At 41.2% G+C, this 22,633-nt stretch overlaps 2 protein-coding genes and 1 pseudogene across 2 annotated transcripts in view; 1 reads left to right on the forward strand and 2 right to left on the reverse strand.

The window, feature by feature from the left end:
- LOC117454776 (beta-crystallin A1-like) overlaps window positions 1-14,663 on the reverse strand; it is a 48,833-nt gene extending 34,170 nt beyond the window's left edge. The window contains exon 1 of the mRNA XM_071204478.1: window positions 14,588-14,663. The gene's annotated coding sequence lies outside the window, so the exon portion shown is untranslated. The remainder of the gene's footprint in view (window positions 1-14,587) is intronic.
- Window positions 382-11,201, reverse strand: LOC139434235 (uncharacterized; annotated as a pseudogene).
- Window positions 13,875-17,728, forward strand: rtn4rl2a (reticulon 4 receptor-like 2 a). Its single transcript, XM_034090665.2, has 4 exons — window positions 13,875-14,085; window positions 14,615-14,841; window positions 14,993-15,226; window positions 15,852-17,728. Exons 1-4 carry the CDS (start codon window positions 14,028-14,030, stop codon window positions 16,704-16,706), a joined length of 1,374 nt encoding a protein of 457 aa, XP_033946556.1. The 5' UTR covers window positions 13,875-14,027; the 3' UTR covers window positions 16,707-17,728.
- The last annotated feature ends 4,905 nt before the right edge of the window (window positions 17,729-22,633 follow it).

Here is a 22,633-nt window from a genome sequence, read left to right on the forward strand (position 1 = left end):
GTACAGTAATTAATCAAATCTAGGGCTACTACACTTTAATTGAGATTTTTTTTACATCATTGAAAGAAGTTCACTTAGCTATGTGAGTATAGTGTTATAACAACTACACAAAGTACTGTCAATAATGTTTAAATACAGTATGCTGTGGTGGTCCTTTCATTTCTAGTCTGAAGATACATTGTGAGGACAGACAAGAATCATTTGTCAGACAAAACAATTTATTTGAAAAGAAATAACATAACATATTACAAATAAAGAAAACTTTTTTACAAATGCAAATGGTAGTAAAATAACTTTTTTGCTTTTTATAATTTTCTGGAATGAAAAAATAACACATTTTTCAATCGATTTGGCGGTGTAATAACTATTGTGTTCCAGTAATCACACCATCCTGTCCTGCCAAGTCACACTGCCCTCAGGAGAGTTGAAGAAGGTGCAGAAAGCCTCCCTCACATTACAGGCATCTCTTGATGGCCTGTTTCCTCCCATGTTTCTCACTGGTGCCATGCGTCTACCCTGCTGCTCTGCCTCATCTAGCAACCTCTGGTTTTCACTAGGGGCAAGCAGGAAGTTGTGAAGGATGCATCCTGCCACCACTAGCGTGTCTACGTTTTTCGGTAGCAGGTTGATACGGCGATGGAAGATTCTCCACCTGGAGGCCAGAATGCCGAAAGCATTTTCCACCACCATCCTTGCTTTTGACAGTCTGTAGTTGAAAATCCTCTTTTGATGAGTGAGGTTCTTTCCGGGGTATGGTCTCATGAGGTATGGGGGAAAGCTGCGTCACCCACCATGACAAATGGCATCTCACCCAGGTGAGCAGCATCAGGTAGAGAGGTGCTGGTTGGTACATGAAGAGTTTTGGTCTCCATTCCTTTCCCCAAATCCGATCCGGTATACGTCCCACCATCACTTGTTCTTCCGAAGTCCCCCACTTGAATGACTCGGAACCTGTAGTCAGCATCAACAAGTGCCATAAGCACTATGGAAAATGTCTTCTTGTAGTTGAAGTACTGACTCCCAGACAGTGGTGGTGCTTGAATGACGATATGCTTTCCGTCTATTGCTCCCAGGCAATTTGGGAAATTCCATTTTTCCCAGAAGCATTGTGCGACCTCCTTCCATGTGTCTTCTGTTGGCCTGGGTAGGAACCTCTCCATCATTATCTTCTCAATGGCTGCATACACCAAATGGACAGAGTTTGTCACAGTAGAGCAGGGGTGCCCAACCTTTTTTGAACCGAGAGCTACTTTTAAAGTTGCCAGTCTGCCGAGATCTACCAGTCCAAATAGAGAGGCGTAGCCATTACTGACAGCCTACCAGGTAAATACACACTTCTACTTGTATAAAACTGACCTTTGTACGATGAATACTTCATCAAATACTGCAGATCCTTTATCTTACCTCTTTCTAATCTACACACATACAAGTATTTAACTGAAGTTACACAACAGTGTTGTTGATACAGAGTTGGAGTTTATTCACACGTCACTACAGTGGGTAATGTTTTCAAGAAACATTGAACAGTGCTGCCACATATGACACAGGAAAAACAGAAAAGACTCTGAACCCTTCCTTTGCCATTATATACAAATAGTGTTGCTACAAAAGTATAAATTAGGCTTACTAATAAGACAACTGAGATCTGAAGATACTCAGGAATCTGCTGCCAAAGTGCAATAAAAAAGATAAAATTAATAGAATCAAACCCTTTTTTTGTTGCATTTTATTAGAGTATAAAAAGAAATGCCTTTAAAATAGGATGCTAGCAACACTAGTTTCTTAGCCTGCATTGATAACAGACTATAATCAATTTAAGTTTGCATTCTTATACCATTTTGTACAATAATTATAATGAATAAGTTCAAACAAACTAAAACTTACAGCTGATTAATAACGGTATCTAACTTGAGTTTTTATTATATCAAAAACCTGTTGAAATGCTACTGTTATTTTTACTGTCCCCAAAAAGTGCCTCGGAAGCCTCCAGGAATGCTTCTTTCACAACTTCGCCATCTTTGAAAGGCTTCATGTGTTTCGCAAGAACGTGACTGACACGTTAAGATGCTATGGTAGCAGCCTTGCTCTTGTTGTTGGGCCTGGTGAAAATGGACTGCTGTGCATTTAGCTGTCCTTTCAGGTCCCTCCCCTTTTGGAGCGTAGGGCAGAATTAGGAGGGAATTCCGTCTCGTAGCGTTTGTGCACTGTTTTGAAATGCCGCTCCTAAATTACCCTTCTTCGATAAAGCCACGCTCGCATTGCAGATGAGACAGATGAACTTTGAATTGGAATAGATACAAAAATAATCATCCTCCCACTAGGAGTGAAAATTATATATTTTGGGCTTTTTTGCTTCTGCCATAAAGCCACACCCCGACACATGGGGTCACGCCGGCCAATCACAAAGCGTTGATGCGTTCAAGTGCATTATTCTGGCACAGGAAGATTATGTTATAGGACATTAACGATAAAACAGAATATTGTTGTTCTATTTTTAGACACATCTCGCGATCGACTGGGAATCTCCCCACGATCGACCGGTCGATCGCGGGGAGATTCCCAGTCGATCGCGATCGACCGGTCGATCGCGATCGACTGGGGAATCGACTGGTTGGGCACCCCTGCAGTAGAGCATCCCAGGTGATAGCTGAATGCTAGGCTGACCAGTGAGTCCCAGGAAGCCAAGTATCTGTGAAGGGAAAAACAAGCAAAGAAAAATGTGTGAAATCATTTTATTCATCTGAATCTATTCTTTATTTCAGTTGACGTTTGCAAGGCGAGGTGGAAGTCACTGAGGGATGCCTTTGTCAAAAACAAAACAAAAACTCTCCCAAGTGGATCTGCAGGTGGAACACATAGGGAATGGAAGTACACAGAGATCATGTCCTTCCTTTTGCCCTATATACAGCCAAGGAGGTATGTATGCAAATATTTTAAATGTATGTAATTTTGCATGAAATTAATGAAGTCTTTCACAATAAAAACTTTGTAATTTGTCATGATGTATTGCAAAGGGTATGAAAGAGTTTATATTAAATTACATAAATATGTTACTATTGCATAAATTAATCCCAAGAAAGAAGCGTACATTTTTTTCCATGCTGTTGTTTCTTTTCATATAGTTCAAAAAGCAGCTTGGGGAATCCTTCTCCAGTTGACATGGAGATATCATTTACACCAGATTCGAGAATCACATCTGCATCTCCAGCAGCACTACAGCCAACCACACCACCTGAGCCCCACTACATCCAACCCCACCACCTCTGGTACCCACAACCTCTGGGGAGAGGCAAAGGCCCTCTAGGTCCCGTAGCCCTAGGGATCCCATTTCCGCAGCAGCGGCCCAGTGTTCCACACGGGACCAAAGGAGGAGGCCACAGAGCACAGACCTGGGAGAGCAACTGTTGTCTCTATTACAGGAACCTCCAGCCAAAGCACACATGCCAGAGTCAGAACTGGAGGAGTCCTACCACTTCGCTCTGAGTCTTGTGCCCATTTTACAAAGACTGGACAAAGACAGGCGACATCAGGCCAAACTTAGTATTTTAAACACCCTCCATAACCTGGAAAACACACAGCACCAACATTGGCAGCCTATTGATCATCCCCCCATGTCACAGCATTCAATTCACACCTCCAGGCCAGTAGCCTTTCGGCCAAGTGTACCACAACCCCCACAAGGCCCATCAACACCTATAGGGCCTTAACACAAATGCTGTCCTCCCCAGGACAGCCAACCTGGGGCTCATATTATGAAGAGTTGTAGTACTCAAATTGTGTTTGTTGTAAATAGTTTGTTTGTTGAGTTAAGTTTCCAATGTTTTTTGGGTGAAATTGTTATAATTAAAACGTTTATTAAACTTGTGGTCAGGGATTTATTGTCTGTGAAATGTGCATCTTACCTCAGTGCAACAGCCAGTCTCTGCTTGGGTTCGATGGCAGCTCTGTAATTTGTCGATTGTCTGGTCAGTTTAGGGCCGAGGAGGGACAGAAGTTCATCCATCTGCTCTGCACTCATCCTAAAATAGCGATGATGCCGTTGGCTGTCCAGCCTCAGCTCAGCCACAAGGTGATGGAAATCACCTCGTTGTCTCCTTTGCTGGTTGAGGGGGTGCACCCAAAACCGGTTCCTTCTCCTCCCCCCATCCCTCCTCTGTAGCAGTAGCAGAATAAAGGCCAGCGTTCTCCTTCGGTTTACAGGCACTGTGTGTAAATTATATAGAATAATTATGATGATGAATGCATTTTTTTTACCACTAAAATACAGCAACCCATCTTTGAATCATGTTGTTTTTAACTGGACTATTACAATTATTATTAATTATGTCTGTACAACACAACAAAATAGGAAATAACAACAATATGCACGATTTAAACAGACAAAAAAATAAACCATTTAACTACGTAGCCTATACTTACTTTCTTGTAGAAGTACAAATGTCCAGGAAATATGCCCAAATCAACAAGAACTGCGAGCCGGCATGCACGACGCTCCGCTTCCGTAATGCTTCTGAAACGCTCCTGAAACGTGCCCAGTAGGCTATGACGCCGGAGGAGGCCGGACCAAAATCACGCCGCAGCCCTAACGCGCCGCAGCCGTAACACGCCGCAGCCGTAACACGCCGCAGCCGGACCCGGTGGAAACTGGGGGTTATAGCCTATTCCAGTAGAAAAATAACACAGCAAACACAAAGGGTAACAAATGTACTCCTCCATATGGAACGAACAACCCCTCAATCTGTATAGGGAAAAAGGTATTTTTATGGCATACATGGTTGGCAAAGGGATACATGTTGTCAATGATCTCTACAGAGATTGCTTGTTTATGTCATTTGAGGACCTTAAGAAACTATTTAACTTGACTGATAAGGGGATTTCTGGAAAGATCTACAGCTGAGGAGCAGCGTTGATTCGGTATTTGGACTGATAAGGGATGAGGAAGAAGAGAATAAGATTCAAGAGTTTCTAAATTCTCCCCATACTCTACACTCTGCCTCACTATTCTATAGAAATATTTCAAATATTCAAATTAGACTATGTGAAATATGGCAAAAATATCTAGGTAGTGAGATTAGGGAGGATCTATGGCAGGATATAATCTCGAATGTAGGTTGGGCTACAAGGGATGCGAGAAGCAAGGTTATCCATTATAAAATTGTGCATATATTATTTCCCACCCCTGAAATTGTTTAAAATGGGCTTAACTTAGGACAATACATGTTGTAAATGTAATAGAGAAGTGGGCACATTTCTTCATGCTCTATGGGATTGCCCAAGGGTACTGCCTTTTTGGAAGGTGGTATTAAAAAACCTTGAACACAGCTCTGTTTGCTAGAGCAGTGGTTCTCAAATGGGGGTACCCCTAGGGGTACGTTGGAGTACTGCATAGGGTACGTGAGATTTATTTTATGTTAATGAAAAAAAAACATGAATGCATTTAAACAAACTACTAATAGTAGATTAACTACTTTATTCAAAGGTTTACAGTAATTCTGAATAATAAAATGGGAAAAATAAACGGGGTGCTCTCTTTTCTTTTCCCTCTCCTGACAGCCCGTCAGTCTCGTGCAGCTCGCTGAACCTGTAATAAGTGACCCGACAGTAAAGAATAAATATATGTATAACTAGTTTAGCTTGTTCCAGAGTAGATTTACTAGCTAAGTGTGTTAGGTCTAACTCTTAGTGTATTTTGGTCCGCTCACCGGCAGTGGCGTTTTCTCCCGGAGGCCAAGGGAAGCCAGGCTTCCCCTGTTTTTTCAGATTTATAATTTAAATAAATAAATAAAAACACTTTGTTTTGTTTCGATAATTCTCCTTTGCTGTGTGTTGCTGCCGGCCGTCTCTTCCCCAGATTTGGCGTACTTAATCAAACATAACTTTACTAAACTTCCGCTACAGCAGCAACTAAAAATTAAATCAGATGACAGGCCAATGCCCGCACTCGAGCTGTGTGTACTGTACACAGAGGAAAAAGGGAGAGAATCGGATGTTCAATGAGGACAATTATGTCCACACGGAGTGGCTAACTGGAAGCGCTAAACTTCATCGTCTATTTTGCTGGCCATGTCTTCTTTTTGACAAGGATTCGTGCTCCCTGAACAATCCTTGGGCAACTTCAGGATTCATCGACCTTGCCAACCTGTCATGGGCAATTGAGAGGCACGGTAAATCCAAAAATCACATAGATTGTGTGATTGTCTGCATACATTAATAAGTAAAATGCTTAAATGAATAAGGAGAGAGTTTCAGCTAGAGAGTGCGTGACTAAAAAACACCAGATTATCCTTGTTAATTACACAACATTGATTGGTTTAAATTGTGTGCAATGCTTTTGTATTTTTCCCCTTCGATTCGGAGAAACAAATATATTTTCGGAGTAAAGGATGGCAGAAGACACTACACTACCCAGAATCCCCAGCTATCGTTTGGACTACACCATGTGCTCTACTGACAAGGCAATTCATCTTTCTGTGTCAACACAAAAGACAAAGGTTTGTTCAGAAATGCAGATCAGACGAAGTAGCTCGAGTTAAAACAAAAAAAGATAAATAAAACAGTGTTTTTGAGCTGAATGGAGTATAAACACCTATGGAGTACAGAACAAAATTATGTATTGTGTATCCTTGAGACCTGACAATCATTTAGTTGGAATGCTGTTTACAGATTATCCTGAAATTACATTTCAGCATAGCAGCATAGTCAGCTTTTCAGCATAAAGCATTCCCACTAGCAATTTCTTCAGGAATTGCATTCTCTAGTTTTAAATGCTTTTCCTACAAAAAAGCAGATAATAGATCCTGAGTATCATTTTCCAAGAATTTGCAACATGCAACAGCCATGACTGAAATTCAACCAGGGACCTGTCATTGTTAAAGTTATCGGTAGTATACAACTTTTTAATACGGACTCACATCATGACATCCATCGTCGACAAAACGTAACACACTTTCAAACTGCATGCTACGAAGCCCTAAGATGCAATTGAAAAAAAATGTACACAACTCTGACGTGGGGGGGGTTGACTCGTGAATCGTGAACGGGAGCACGCCACAGCGTAAAGCAAAAACTCACAGACATTTCAATGATATGTACGGCAAAGTTAGGTTTGGAAACTATATCATTATCTCAAGTCTAGAAACTGTTACTGTAAAACAACATGGAACACAGTGGCACCAATAACAGGTTAAAAAACAAGCCCTTCATGTTTCATTGCCTGGATTTCAAAAGATCGTTTTCAAACTGAAGAGAGATAATACAATTTTAAATATGTTATTCATTATTTTGCTAGTTAGGGTTTGGTTTAAACGGTAGACTTGACGTGATTAAGTGTAAGACCCTTAGACACTCTGCATCTTCCAGAAATTGTATACAGTACAGCTCTGGAAAAAAGATACCACTCCACATTTGTCTTCAATCTCAATCTCTACATCCAGCCATTCCATTCCAGTGTCTGTTGAATTCCAAGACAGAGAAACGTTGTCAGTAGTTTATAGAATAAAATAAAAATAAATCTTCATTTTACTCAAACACACATATAGTAAGACCAGAGAAACTCGTAATTTTGCGGTGGGCCCTTCATTTTTTTCAGAGCTTTCCTTTTTCTATTGAAATGTATAATTGCTTTTTTTTATCGACATTCTTGAAGACGCTGTGCTTACTACACTTATGTTGTCAATTCATTCTTTCAGCGACAACATAAAGGACGAAGGCTATCTATTCTGGTATATTTGTTTACCCCATAGTAATAAAACGTAACCATTCCTCTACCATAGTGCTATTGGGGACCAGTTCATAACAAACTCATCAGGAGTTCCTCTTATCACATATAATAATCTCTCCAATGACATTTTCATATATTGTCCCATCAGCCGAGGTAGCTACATTGATAATGAAAGAAAGAGAGACAGAGAGAGTGTGGAGTAATAGCTTTCATGTTGGTGATAATTTGCGAGTGAGAAAACAATGAACACATTGGCTGTGAAGACAAATGGAGCGAGTGAGTGAGCGAGATGTTGAGTGAGGGAGGGACGGAGGAAGAGGAGGGAGATTGGACAATATTGATCACAACACATGCAAAACACATATGGCTGTGTGTTACACAATTGTTTTGCTGTTGATGAGAGAGGAGGACAGGAAGTCGACCAAAGAAAGCAGAGTGGGCTCAGCCTCTCTGCTGTTGAATGTACTTCCTTTAGTGAGTTACTGAATGTCTCCCAGTACAAAGGAACGGATGTCCAAAATGTATTAGGTTCATCATAGCTACTCTACACTTCTAAACTGTACTTCTGGCCATCCTTGTGTTGACACACAAGGATAAGTATGTCCGTGCTCACAGACAATATCACTCACCAATAATTCTTGACCAGATTTCTCTCTTCTACTACAGAGTTTAACGTTTCTTTACCCTGCACTCTAGGCTGGGTGGTATTTAAGAGCAACAACAGTTCATGGAGAGTACGACTGAGAGTAGGAAGTTCTTGTTGTTGCTCATTCAGCAACAACAAGAACACTGCAAAGTTGCTACAAGACCCGTTTGTTATGATTGTGGCATTTGTGGTTTTCGCATACTACTCCTTCTTCAGCAGCCTGAGACATATATTCTTTGGTTTACTGGGTAATATCAGTTTGAATCAATACAAGTTTTCATATCAGACAATCAGAAGATAGATCATAGCGATTCAAAGTATTTACATCTAATATGCGTATGCCCACTTAATGCTTTTAATGAGCTGCAAGTTTAATAAAATGGGTTATAGCATTCTTCCATTCAAAACGCAGACAATAATGCAAGGGTTATTCAATGTCTGTTATTGATTAGTCGGACTGGCTTTGGTGGCAAAGTGGTAGGTTAGTGTGTGTGACGAGAGAAACATCACATCATACAGTCCTCAATTGATGGTGCTTTGTTTGGCAAAATGGTGCCATAAATACAGGAATTAAAACATCATTATGCATCAAGGGATGGTACAGACAGTCTGACAGTGGATACATACTTTATAGCATCACCTGCTGCTAGAAAACAATATATTATTATATATTATATATATAATATCTTTCTGGAGAAGAGTAAGACGTTTTTAGAAGAGCTTCGTAATAGCCCATAGAACACACCTCCTACACAGTATGCCATTGTTGGTCGGAAAAGCAGCTATGTAAACGGTGATGTCATGACGACGCTCGGAGGAAAAAAGGTTCTAAAGTGGTTACAAGTTGAACTAACTGCAATTAAAGTTAGCCCCAGTTTGGTTCTAGACAGCAACTCATGTTAGTTAAACCCGGTATAGGAGGAATGGCATACTCAGTTTGCTCTTCATAACTTACAAATACACACAGTTGGTGAGGATCACAGTTTTTTGGTGAAAACACAAAGGTATTTTCTTGTAGAGAGGTCTTCCTTGAAAATTGTAAAACATTTAATATTTCAGATCAAACACTGTAATTGTTCTAAATAAATTCTTAAGAGGATAACCAACTGCGAGTTCGTTTTTTGCAATTTGATCATTAAAGGTTGAACATGTCAGCATGCATAATTGCAGAGCAAAAGGAAAAGTACCATGATTAATTTTCTTGAAAATGAAACCCTGATGACATTATCTCACTTTGCATGGATAATTCTTTCAAATGGTGCTGTTGTAATACTAATTTCAGCCACAAGAGGCTGAAATGCACCTCAATATACAGTAGATATCAATATCAGCTCACCTTGAAGAAAACACAAATGCTTTGGTTCGCTGAAGAGCATGCCAAGAGCACCTGTTTTTACAGAGGATACAAACAAGGTCCTTGCTAAAACATTTGTTCACATATGAAAAACTATTTGGTCATCTAAAAGAGATTATCCTGGCAAAACTTCCTCAGGCATTAACCTGGCATTTGTATTTGTCTCATTTGCCTTTCAGGGCTTCCGTAATCCTAATTGGCTGTCTAGCTTTTTACAAAATCCATTTGTTGTTGCCTTATAAGAAGAACAAATAATTACATTGCACTAATGCAACCAGTGTTCTGCAGACCGTGTGCCAGTATGTGGAAGAAGGCAGCAGTATATGGTTGAGCGGAAGCAGTGACGCAGAGGGGACCGAACAAATGAAAGACGGAAAAGGGAGGGAGAATTGGAAGACAAAAAGAAATGTGATGTAGCAGAGCGGAGTTAGACGCTGAAATATCACGTGTGTCTTTGTCGGACACAATTGAACAGGCTCTGAAACATGCTGCTGCTGCTGCCTAGTTTTCTGTAAAGCAATATGACACGTTGAGTCACCTTTCACGAGTACTTCTGGTTTTCTTTCACTCGTTGTTTTTGTGCGTGACACAACTCTGTCTTTAATTTCTTTGTGTCTTTTGCTGCATGCACATCACCTACCACCTTTCTCCATATTAGTCCTGCCCAATGGGAGGCAAACATGTCTTTTGTGTCCACTAATGAGATAAACCATGACAAAGATCTATCCTGACTCCCTAAGTGACCCCATTACATCTACCACACTCCAGGATGTTAATGAAGAGAAGCAAATGTGCAAAAAGGGGTTCAATAACCGGAAGACATTATATATATTTAATAGCTTCGAGACCGGCCGGAGAACAGTGTGATGTGTGTTGTTACCTTGGCAACAGTCACACCTATACAGTATTCCATGACCCTCACTAACAATCCCTACGAATTCCTATCAGTGTTGACGTCACACAGGACCGAATTGTTGCCGCACTTGTAGAAAAGAGTCCAGGATTTGGATTAGATGATCGAAAGTGCAATTAGTTCATCTCCGGGAGTCTCCTGCCACGCAGAGAAAGATACCAACACCGTGACGCACAGTGGATCAAAGCCGAGTAAGGAGAAAATAAAGTGAGATGCAGCGAGATGCAGATAGAGGGACCGATAAAGAGAGCTTGGACAAAGAGACGGGCCAGCACATGTGCAGGAGTGGGTGTGGGCCGGGGAAGCCTCTATTTGATTCTGTGTGGGTATTACACAAACACCACGTTGTGAGCATCACACTCATTGATGAGACGGTGCCTACACACGCAAACTTGCTGTGTGGGTGACTGGCACAACAGGGATTGACTGACACTCCGTGGTGGCATTTAGACAAACTTGTGCCTCAGCAGCCACACACACTGGCACAGCTGGTGCTGTGGGTGAGTGTGGAGGGGTGGCCTGTGAGGTTTTGGTCCCGGATGGTCACTGGGTACTGGAACTCGTCCATTAGACCAGTTAAGGACAAGGCAGGAGGTGTGAGGGAACAACAAGACCACACACACCAGGTTATGGGTCCATTCAATTACTCATGTCATTAAAGCCTGATGCTTCTGTTTGCACACCACTATATGTGACGATTTCTTCCATCATACTCATCTGTTGAGTGTTAATATAAATGGATGCACTTCTGTCTCATGACTTTCATTCTGAAAGCCTACATTTACTTCAAATGTCAGACATACAAAAAAGCAAATATTTGCCATGGTCTTCTTTTTTTCTTCTTGTCAAGTGTTCCACTAAAATGCTCTTAAGAAACTATGCTATAGTCACTGTATACCATTTTATATTGTGGCTAGTTCTAATGCCGGAATCTGTGTTTTGTGATTCATCACGGTTACAGGTTCATAGCTCTATTAATTTATGACTGCTATTTCACATATGGGCAATTCTAGTGCTACACATGAACTTGTTATAATGACATTACTCATTATGAAAAACATAGCAAGTGAACTAATTTGTTAACATGACAATCATCAAGCGGATACAACAACCCAAGACCTAGCAAGTGAACTTGTTAACATGACAATCATCAAGCGGATACAACAACCCAAGACCTAGCAAGTGAACTTGTTAACATGACAATCATCAAGCGGATACAACAACCCAAGACCTAGCAAGTGAGCTAACTTAGTTCTGTTACCCACCTAGCTCCAGGTCTGGCACAACACCAGCACTGCTCCCAACCAGCCATCACCCCAGGCTTGAAAACCTTGTTCTAGGTAAACAGCAACACTGCCCTAATAGGCTAAATGAGCTACCAGCTAACTAGCTACGGGCAGTTAGCAGATAGCAGTTAGTGTTTAGCTTTACTTTTGCAACAGCAAAAGCTTTCTGTTTTTCAGGAAACTCTGTATAGGCCTATCACAAGGCAGAGCAACCAAAATACATCATGATATCAAATCAAGTTTCACCGAAATGTATTTAGTGCCATAAAACTGTCAGGGGATATCATATCAAAGTTACACGTTGCAGACATTAGAGTTTGGGCTGCAGAGGGGGACTGAGAGAGGCACATTTCCCCGTTTTTACAATTATGTTTTTCATCAAGTTTTGAAGCTGCTATTATAAGAAACAATAGGGACATAATGTTGCATTTCTTCAAGGAATTTACAAGTCTGACTTAAAATCTCATTTCATCTTGGAAGCCTGCATAAAACTCTTGAACTGATTATGTCCCAGAGCATAATCTGTACCTTTCTGTCCCACTCAGTAACTAGATGTCGAGTCACTGCAGGAGTGCACTGCAGTAACACAATAGGAAAGAAATGCTTTAAAAATCTAAAATGAGTATGATGATAATAATAATGAGATGTTAATGTTTGTAATAGAATGTTGGCATTACCAGGCGTTAATATCTATTAGCAGCTTCCTATGATGTTAAGAATTGCCCAAAATGGTAATAAATTCTGTTTAATGGTATTTAGCTATAGTGATATTTCCACCTTTACTATGGTTAGATATTTATTTTGCAATGGATCACTGGATGACAGAGCAATATGTACATACAGTGACCAGGAATATAAAAACACATGTTTTATGTTTTATGACAGGCAACATTTAAGCAATATAAAGTACACAACATCTTTTCAGTAATACACAAACATTTCAAACATAATGCAACTTTACAGAGCTGTTGTATTGCTTTGCATTAAAGAGCTTTAAATCATTCCATTAAAATAGTAAACATTTTGATTATATTTGTAGAATGAAAAGGCAATCATTTTATTTATCACACTAGTATTATTGTCACCATTGATGCTATCTTGCTGTTTGGTAGTGTCATCAGCAGCTCGACAAAACAGACTAGAGAAAGGCGAGAAAATGTAGGCGGTTGTGTGTTGCTGTCTTTCTGGATTAATGGCGTCCTCCGTTTTCCTAATTGATCAGCTTAACATTAAGTAGTACTTAAGTATTTGTTCTTCTTTAAGTAAAAAAATACATATTAGAGCAATTGCACTTTTACTTGCTTCAACAGTCTTTGTATAAAAATATCCAATGGGGGAAAATAAGAAAAACCCACTTACATCTAACCACTCTTGCCTAGTGCATTCACTTCTCCCACTTCATCTAAGAAAGCAAACAGCTTGATTGGAGCATGTCGTATTTAACCTCTACAGCACATACTACTCAATCATGGTTGTTTTCAATGACTCTCTTCTGGCACTGAATTGTCCCTTGTCGTTGAATCATAATTTGGGGGCATCCTCTTTTCTTAAAACAGAACCATCTAATCTCTCTGCATCTCTGTGTCTGGCTGCAGCGCGCCGGAAGTAGCCCATAACTGTCTATGAGAGAGCCAGCCAGGAAACGAGCCATGCGCTCTTCTCCTACCCGTTCTGCGCTCCTCCACACACAGAGCCCAGTCATCATCAATGGGCACCGTGCCTTGCCCCCCTCTCTTTACTGTGTCTTCACTCCATCTCCCTTCCTCCGCTATGTGCGTCGAGAACGTCTCCTCCTCTCATTGCCTGAGCGCATGTCTCCAACCAGCCCAATCTTTACGCGCGTACAAGCTCTCCAAGAGAATCCCCGACGGTGGGGCCCCTCCCCTTTCCGTTCCCTGCCGCCCTCACTCATTCATGACCCGGGATTGGTGACGTAGGAGATTCCTCCTTGCCCACTGCCGTAGGCAATAACGGCATGCTTGAGTATATATGGGACAGAGGTAGCCAACAACCGGCACAGTCGCTCCGAATCGGGAACTAGGCATCAGCAGAGATAGCAGGCTTTACCTCGCCCTATTAGGCTAACTCGCTTTACGCTTTGGTTCAGGATGGACACCTCTTCGATTTCTCGGAGCCGACGATGCTTCTTTATGCGCAACTGCAAAAGTAAGTTTGTCTTCTTTGGTTTTGGATTCCTGGATGCTACAGTCTTAGAGCTAATGCTGAATTGTAATACTTGTACGACTACTACATTTCTAATCTAAGAAAGATTGATGTACTTTTGTATACATTTTAAATGTAACATCAAATATGGATTAAATAAAAACGAGACTTTGACGTTCTGCTTTGCAACTGTCTTATATTATGACTTATAAAATCTGATTTATATACACACTTATATAGTCACATTTCAAAATGTAGAGAGGAATACAACAATAACGTTGTATAGAGCTTAGAAGAGCTGTTGCGTTTGAGATTGTTGTGATCATTGTGTGCGTAATGGTCCGTTTAAGTGTACTCTGATGCGTAAACTCCACTTATTGTAAAAATAGAAAGCTCTAAAGTTGAGACCAAATCTAGATTTGACTCGAATGCCAGTGCAATAATAGCAACCATACTCATTCAGCATGCTGGTGTGATGTGTCAGTACCACGGACAACTCGCTTACCTTCCTCTCTCCCCCGTTATCTTTCAGGCGGTCTCTCCCTCTGGCTGGTGGTGTGGCTGGTCCTCGGCAAGCCAAGTCCGGCATCGGCGTGTCCGCACAATTGCGTGTGCTACCCGACGCCCATGACTGTGAGCTGCCAGGCGCAGAACTTCACCGCCGTCCCAGTTGGAGTGCCCTATGAGTCGCAGCGCGTATTCCTCCAGAACAACCGCATCACGGAGCTGAGAGTTGGCTCTTTTGGATTTGGGACTCAGGTAAGAAGGAATTTAAAAACGGTGTTTTCAGAATGGGAAGGATAAAGCTTGATTTTTTACTGAAATTATTATTTGTATTTCACATTTAATGTTTAATAATATCCACCGAGGAGAAAAATAACCGTTCAATTCATGCTTTTTCTCGCATCAGGTCCTGTGGCTGTTCTCTAACAACATCACGTGGATTGAAGCTGGGGCTTTCAGTGAGCTGAGGGACTTGGAGGAGTTGGACTTGGGGGAGAACTCCAACCTCCACAGGCTGGAGGGGGGAGCCTTCCGCGGCCTTGAGAAGCTCCAGAGCCTCCACATGCACCGCTGCCGGCTCACTGCTCTGCCCCATGACATCTTCCACAAGCTTTACAGCCTGCAGTTCCTCTACCTGCAGGTAGGGACGCTGGAGATACATGCAATTAAATGCGGTTAGACTCAGTGCTGGCCTTGTTGAGCATCAAATGAATTATTCTGATCTTATTACTTTAATGAAAGTAGCAATACTATGATATAGAAATATTCTCTCAAAGTAAAAGTCCTACAAAATCTTAACGCAAGCACAAAATATGTTTTTTTAGCCTTAACATTTAGAAAGTAAAAGTATTCACCTGATACAGAATAGCTTTTTTCTTAATCCCATGTAATATATATTTAGATTTTAATTAATCACTTTAATATTGCTAAAATATTTGCCTCAAATTATTTGCTTTATACACTTTTTGTAATTGTTGTTTTGAAAATGTATTATTATTTCGATTTTTTATTAAAGAATATGAAAAATAATATGATCTACAAAGTAACTAACGTTAGCAATTACATCCAGTGGAGTAAAAAGTAAAAACACTTGCCTCTTAGATAAGTGGAGTAAAAGTATAAAATGAAAGAAAATGTACTTAGTTACTCTCCACCACTGGATACATACAAACATATATCAACATCTTGTTACATATGTTACAAATACCATTGTGTCTCTTCTTTTCTTGCTTAACCTTTTTTATTCTTTGATTTTTCGTCCCCAGGAGAATAATCTCCACTTCCTGCAAGACGACATCTTCTCTGACCTCATCAACTTGAGCCAGCTGTTCCTGCATGGCAACCGAATCCGCACCCTGTCAGAGAACGTGTTCCGTGGCCTGGTCAACCTCGACCGCCTTCTCCTCCATGACAACCGCATCAGGCAGGTGAACCGCAGAGCCTTCCGTGACCTCGGCCGCCTCACCATGCTTTTCCTCTTCAACAACTCCCTGGCTGAGCTACCCAGCCAGGCCCTGAGGGACACCCAGGGGATCGAGTTCCTCCGCCTCAACGCAAACCCCTGGTCCTGCGGCTGCGAGGCCCGCGGCCTGTGGGAGTGGTTCCGTGAGGCCCGCGTCTCTTCTTCCGAGCTTATCTGCGCATCCCCTGCTGCCCGCCGCAACCAGGACCTCCGCTTTCTTCGTGAGATGGACTTCGCCCCCTGCCCCCTTCCCGACGTCGGCTCCATCGCTGGTTCCACCACCACCACCTTCAGCACCAAAACCCGCTGGTGGTTCCACAAGAACAAGCCTCAGTCGTCAACGAAAGGTGTCTTCGAGAAAGCCTCAGAGAATGTCAAAGCTGGTTTATATGGTAAAGGCCCATCCACAACAACCTCAGTAGTCAAGTACGAGTTGGGGGAGGAAGAGCTGGCGCTGCCCAAGCTTGACGCAGAAGAGTACTGGGCGAATTACGGCAATGAGGACTCAGGTGTCACCCTGCGATGCTTCGAGCTTGAATGCCCGCCTGACTTTGACCTGCCTACATCTTCTTCTTCTCCCTCATCGCCCTCTTTCCTCACACTCCTAGCCCTTTCTGTTTGCAGTCTCTGCTTCAACCTCCACCTGCTATTCGGCTGAATCTGACTCTTAGCGCGACATCCCATTCCCCTTTCAGCCTGTTTTAAAGGCTGCCAGGAATCCTGTTAGACTGACACCCCCTTTGCCCGCTTTGCTGTAAGCCAATTCTCAAGGCACAGCCAGGGAGATAGGGGGACGGTGAGATTCTGAATCTACCACCTACAGGGCTTAACACTTTTCTAAGAGTTATTCAACTAAGGTCAAGTACATCTACAATACTCTACAGGTATGGCTTTATGTCACCTGTATGGTGTCACGTTGAGTTTCCCTGCAATCAGGGCTAGGAGGGCTGAGAACATCACCGATATCAGTGCAATTTGTAAATGATGTGTTCATTTTGTCACCAATAATGGCTATTAGTGCATCCAATGTACTGGCTGCTACGAATACTACGATTGCTGTTAGCATCAGTGCAAGACAATACTGTAACCACTTAAAGTGTAAATAGGTATGATCTTTTGTGATATCTGTGGTTCAACTTTCATCTCCATTTAGGAGTGCTTCTACAGGGCAGAGCACAGTGTGGATTAGAGTTTGCTCAAAGAGGGAACAGAGAGGAAGATATACTGTGAAGCTTGGAGGGGAAAGAGAGTAAGAACAAAGGAACAGCAGCGAGGAGAATGTCAGGGAGAAGAAAGAGAGGGGTTGTTCAACGAAACAACATTAGAAAGAGGAAGAGATAAAAAGGGAGGGAGAAGTGGAGACAGTGTTCATGCAGCAATAAGAAAAGAGGCGGAGATAACACAGCGAGGCACTGTGACAGGGACAGTGCTGGCCGTAGAAGCAGCAACATGCGGGAGAAAAGTAATAAATCCACTCATCAGCTAGTTGTACCCATCCATCTCACTACCATCCACCATTTTCTGTAAACGTGTTGTCGTCTGAGACAACAACTGTTAAATAATGCTTCCTATCAGGAAGCCAGATATTCTGCTTTTTTGATGTCTTTCTGTGACATATTGATATACTGTGTTAAGATTGTTGACATGGATGCAGATCAAGATCTTGATAAAAAATAATACACCGAATATTTCCTGAATCATGCTTTTTCTTTGGGGCTGAACCAACTTTAGAAAAAGGGATTAAAAGGGGAACACCATTACAATTACAATGGTTTATGCCAATGGCCTGACAAATATTTGGAAACTACCCCCATAATCCAAAAAGTGGCAACCTTGTGATGTCATGAAGTATATAGTCTGCAGCTGCTTCATATAAATTGGCATCAATCTTCCCTGATATTTTTGGATCGTCTTAGACAGTAGACCCAACATGAGTTACAAACTGTTTAAAGTTTGTTATGGTAATTCAGTGATGAAAGCAAAAACAACATGGAACTGAAAAAGATAGCAGATTGCCGCTATTTGACTAAACTGTGACTAACGTGGAGTGAGAGTACTGACCACATGGAGCTGATGTCCCCTGATGGGCATCTGTCTGTCTTGTGTGTGGGTGTGTGTTAGTGTGGATGAAAGGGGATGAATGGAGTCACATGCTGGCAGCTCTGCAAAAGGCAAATACGTCAGTAGGTTTGTCACCCCCATGACTCATCGGTGGGCGATGCAAGATGGATGGAAGAGGTGCAAATTGGCTGATTTGTAAATACGCTAAGAGAGCAAGAAGAGAGAACAGGAGACAAATTAAGATCAGAAAATGATGTGAAGCGATAGAGGAGTGGGCTCAAACCTAAAAGGGATTGGTAATTGCTGAGAATGCAAGAATAACAATAGATGCTTACAGGGCCGGACTGGGACAATAAGTCAGGCCGGGAATTATACACCCAGCCAGGCCACTACCAGTTTTCTTTTGTGCCATTTTCCTGGATTTATTTGTCAATATTTACAGCGTTGCTGCCCATAGTGATAGGCTATCACTGATAGCCCTAAACTTTAAATCTACTACCCCAGAATAAACATATGGACATGGGTTACTATTTAAAAAAAAGGTCAACATCTATTTAGGAACCTATCCATGTGAACATATTTTAAGTGGAGGTGGACCTCAAATCCTTTAGGGGGGTCCGGGGGCATGCTCCCCGGTAAGTTTTTTTTTTTTTAATTTTGGACTTAAATGCATCAATCTGGTGCACTTTGAGGGGGAAATAATGAGACTACACCCATATGAAACAGAACTGTATACATTTAAATAATCATAAAATCATAAGAACATGGCCATAACCAATAACATACCATATCCAATATGAAAAAATATTGAAACTTGTTTATTTAGTTGTGAGTGTGTCTGGGCTCCTGAACCAGCCTCACCCGTCTCCCCCCTGCTCCTCTTTTGCCCCTTTCACACCAGCGCCTTTTCAGCTCCGGCTCGGAGCTAGAGCCTGAAAAGCGCCGGGTTTTCCAGTTCACACCGGAGCTGCGCCGGCTCTTAGCTCCGGAATCCGCTTCATTTCCAGCTCCAAAAAATTGTCGGTCCAGAGGCAAGAGCTTTGGAGCTAAGAGGTGACGTCGCTTACGTCGAGGCGTGCAGGAAACTAAACCCACCTCCCCTGAACATGGGTCGACTGTTATGCCTGCCTACAAGCAGTAGTGCTTATAAACACACTTTATAAAGTCAGGCAACACTAACCAGGCTTCGTGTGATTCTGTTGATTTGTACCTTACTTTGACCATCCGTTCGCTGTTATCGATCATTGTGGAGAGAGGCAGACGTGTTGTTTTGTATTATTGCAGCTATCGGATGCAAGTAGTCAGTTTAGCTTCGGTTGCTATGCTAACATCACCCGTTTTATACCAGAGAAACTTTCATAACAGCATACCAAACAGTGTCAATTCAGACTGACACACATTCACTTAGGCTAAGGGGAACTGGGGATATGCATCAGCTGCTTGTGTGAGTCAGACAGTGAATACTTTAGAGCGGCCGCTGCAGTGTGAGCTAACCGGGAGCTAACGGGAGAATAAACTCCCGTGGAAGAGCAGCACTGCAGCGGTCGGTAAATGCTGCAGAAACACATTAATAAACAATGAACCACGGCACTCTGGAGCAAAGTATAAGGTTGGAGAAGTCGTTATTCAATTTATTCTGGCTTCGTGTGATTAAAAGCAACACGATCATCGACCCGACGCTGTTGTTGTTGTTGTTGTGAGCTTCCGTTGGGGAGCAAATCAGCGATGTAAACGGTGACGTCATGACGCAGCAGGGGCAGCTCTGGGGCGCCAGTGGGCGGTGTGCACAGAGCGGGAGCTGAAAAGGGAAACCGGAGCTGAATCAGAAAAGCTCCCGCTCGGAGCTAGAAACTGAAAAGCGCTGGTGTGAAAGCCGCATGAGAGGCAGCAGCAAAGACTAGTTTTAGCTCTCAACAAGTTTTTAAAGTTTATCTTACCTTTTTTCACCTAGTTAACTTTTTTTTTAATTATTCATGTGTATTTTACTAATCACTCCCCCTTCAAAAGGAAATATATGTTTACATAAATGGTGACCAAACCGTTTGAGACCCACTGAGAACTTAGACTAAGTTAACTACTCAGAGTCCTTTACCTCACCTGAGCTGTAGTTATCAGTCTCTCAGTCCAACCCTGTCTCCTAAAAATTACGTTCCCACAGAACTAAACTGCATTCTCAATTACGTTTAGCTAGAAACGTATTTACTCCCACGTTACGTTTGTTATGAACGTATCTCAAATACGTTTATTTTCTACATATCTTCTAGAAACATGTTTTCTCCAAGGTTACGTTCCTTATGAACGTATCTGAAATACGTTTATTTTCTACATATCTTTGCCATTTATTGTCTTGCTTATAATAATGATAATAGTCATTTATAAATATCATTTTAGAGCACACCTTTGAAATCGACAATCGGGCTCGATATATGGTTAAATTAAAATCAGTAGGCGAGGCTGTAATTTCGCCAGCTGTTACTCTCATGTGCGAGGCAGAACATAATAGTTTTAACATGCCAAAAAGCTGCTGTGTCGTTCATTGCACCTCAAACATTAAAACAAATCCAGAGTTACGTGTTTCTGTACTTCCTCTAAGAAGAAAGGACAGTAACAGAAGATCTCTGTGGCTTCAGGCTTGATCGCCGTTCAAATGACAGCGTTGGTTTCCCCAAAAGTGGGCGGGGCTGTAAAGTGAAGTAGATTTTACTGTCATCTATTATTCAAAACCATTATATTTATTCTAACGTATTACATGCCAGTGTTTTATCTTTTTATTTATTTGTTTTTATTTTAAATCGTATAATGTCGGACTTTTTTTGTCGTCTTTGAGGAAAAGAAATGGGGTTTAGAGATTCAAAATACTGAAATCTGTATTTTTTAAAATCTCTTTAAAATTTGTTATTCTTTTCTAAATAACACACTGTTATTTACTCAACAATAGCACACAATTATCCTTGTTTTTATTTATTCGTTTAATTCTATAATCTTGGGCATTTTAGCATGCTTTTTAGCCGTAAATAAAGTCACCAGAAACAGACGGGACATTTCGAGATTTAGGATGGCCCAAGACACTACACTACCCATAATCCCCAGCTATCGTTTGGGACTACAGTCCCGTTGACAAACCCCGTGATGTTGCGCCAAGGTTACGCCGAGCGTCAAGCTCTTTGAAATGGAACGAAACCACGGCAGACTATTCAAAACTGGACTCGAACGCCCCCCCCAGAACTACACATGCTGGCTATTGTGTTTCGCAACATGTTCTCTATGGCACGTCTCTACTGGGAATTGTAGTTTTAAAAGACGTTTTTGCCCAAATGTAGAAGTTGACAGTATTAAACTGTGTACAGCCCTGGAGGTTTAGGCGATAGGAAACACATTGGTGTGTACACATTTAAAACATGTAATTACTAAATGGGTGAAAATCGCTTGTATCCATAATGGGCAGCATTAATATATACCCACACGACAGCTCATTGTTACTTTGTTATTCTACTCCACTACAATTCAGAGGTTAACCTGGTATTTTTACTCCACTACATTTAGTTTAGTTACTTTGCAGATTCTGATTAATGATGTGGAATATAAACAACCCTTAAAGCAGACTTTAGTTACACCTGAATACAATTCAGGGAAGGTGATTGTCAAGTGCCAACAATCAGGAGAGATATTTGATAGTTGGTGCTTGAGAAGACTAAACATTTATCTGCAGATCTTTATAAAGTATATTCATTACTCGTTATTCTCTACTAATAGTTAATTAAAAACTGTATAATGGCTATTTTGCATATCCCTTTCAAGATTTCAAGGTTTTCTAAGGTGTATTGATCTTATACACAACTTGGGTCGCAGGTTCCTCAACAGACATCTATCAATATGTGTGTACTGTATACCTCCACCATTAAACTGTCATATTCTGCACATTTCTTATTCTATCTACATACATAAGAGTATAATTAATGTGTATAATATCATTTAAAATAAGTGTTTCAACATAGTTAACATTGCAGGAAAGCAATATTTTAGACGTTAAGTACTTTGTCAGGCTTAATATTCATCTGTAGATAGATACCCCCAGAGCTTTTTTCTTGTTTAAAAGAAGACCTTAACCTAAAGTATTTTTTAATGTGTTAATAAAGGTTAATTCGTTTTTCTGTTTTGCACATCCTCCTATTAATATCTTTGAACATCCAGCACTAAACTGTTTTATTGTAGAGATCACTTCAGGCCGAGGAGGTGGAGTTGCAGCAATCTTTGACTCAAGTTTACTTATCAATACTAAACCAAAATGTAATTATACCTCTTTTGAAAGTCTCGTTATTAGTCTTACGCATCCGACCTGGAAAACTTTGCAGCCAATCTTATTTGTTACAGTGTATCGTGCACCAGGTCCTTATTCAGAATTCTTATCAGAATTCTCTGAGTTTTTATCAACTTTGGTTCTTAAAACAGACAAAGTAATTATCGTAGGTGACTTTAATATTCATGTTGACGATGATAAAAATAGCCTTACTGTTGCATTTAACT

Source organism: Pseudochaenichthys georgianus, chromosome 1 (genome assembly GCF_902827115.2).
Source record: "Pseudochaenichthys georgianus chromosome 1, fPseGeo1.2, whole genome shotgun sequence".
NCBI classification, from domain to species: Eukaryota; Metazoa; Chordata; class Actinopteri; order Perciformes; family Channichthyidae; genus Pseudochaenichthys; species Pseudochaenichthys georgianus.

What these genes read in the sequence shown, in the direction of transcription:
- rtn4rl2a (XM_034090665.2), top strand. Translation starts at nt 14,028, where the DNA reads ATGGACACCTCTTCGATTTCTCGGAGCCGACGATGCTTCTTTATGCGC. An exon ending in CTTTATGCGCAACTGCAAAA is followed by an intron (nt 14,086 to 14,614) that starts GTAAGTTTGTCT and finishes GTTATCTTTCAG; the next exon opens with GCGGTCTCTCCCTCTGGCTG. An exon ending in TGCAGTTCCTCTACCTGCAG is followed by an intron (nt 15,227 to 15,851) that starts GTAGGGACGCTG and finishes TTTCGTCCCCAG; the next exon opens with GAGAATAATCTCCACTTCCT.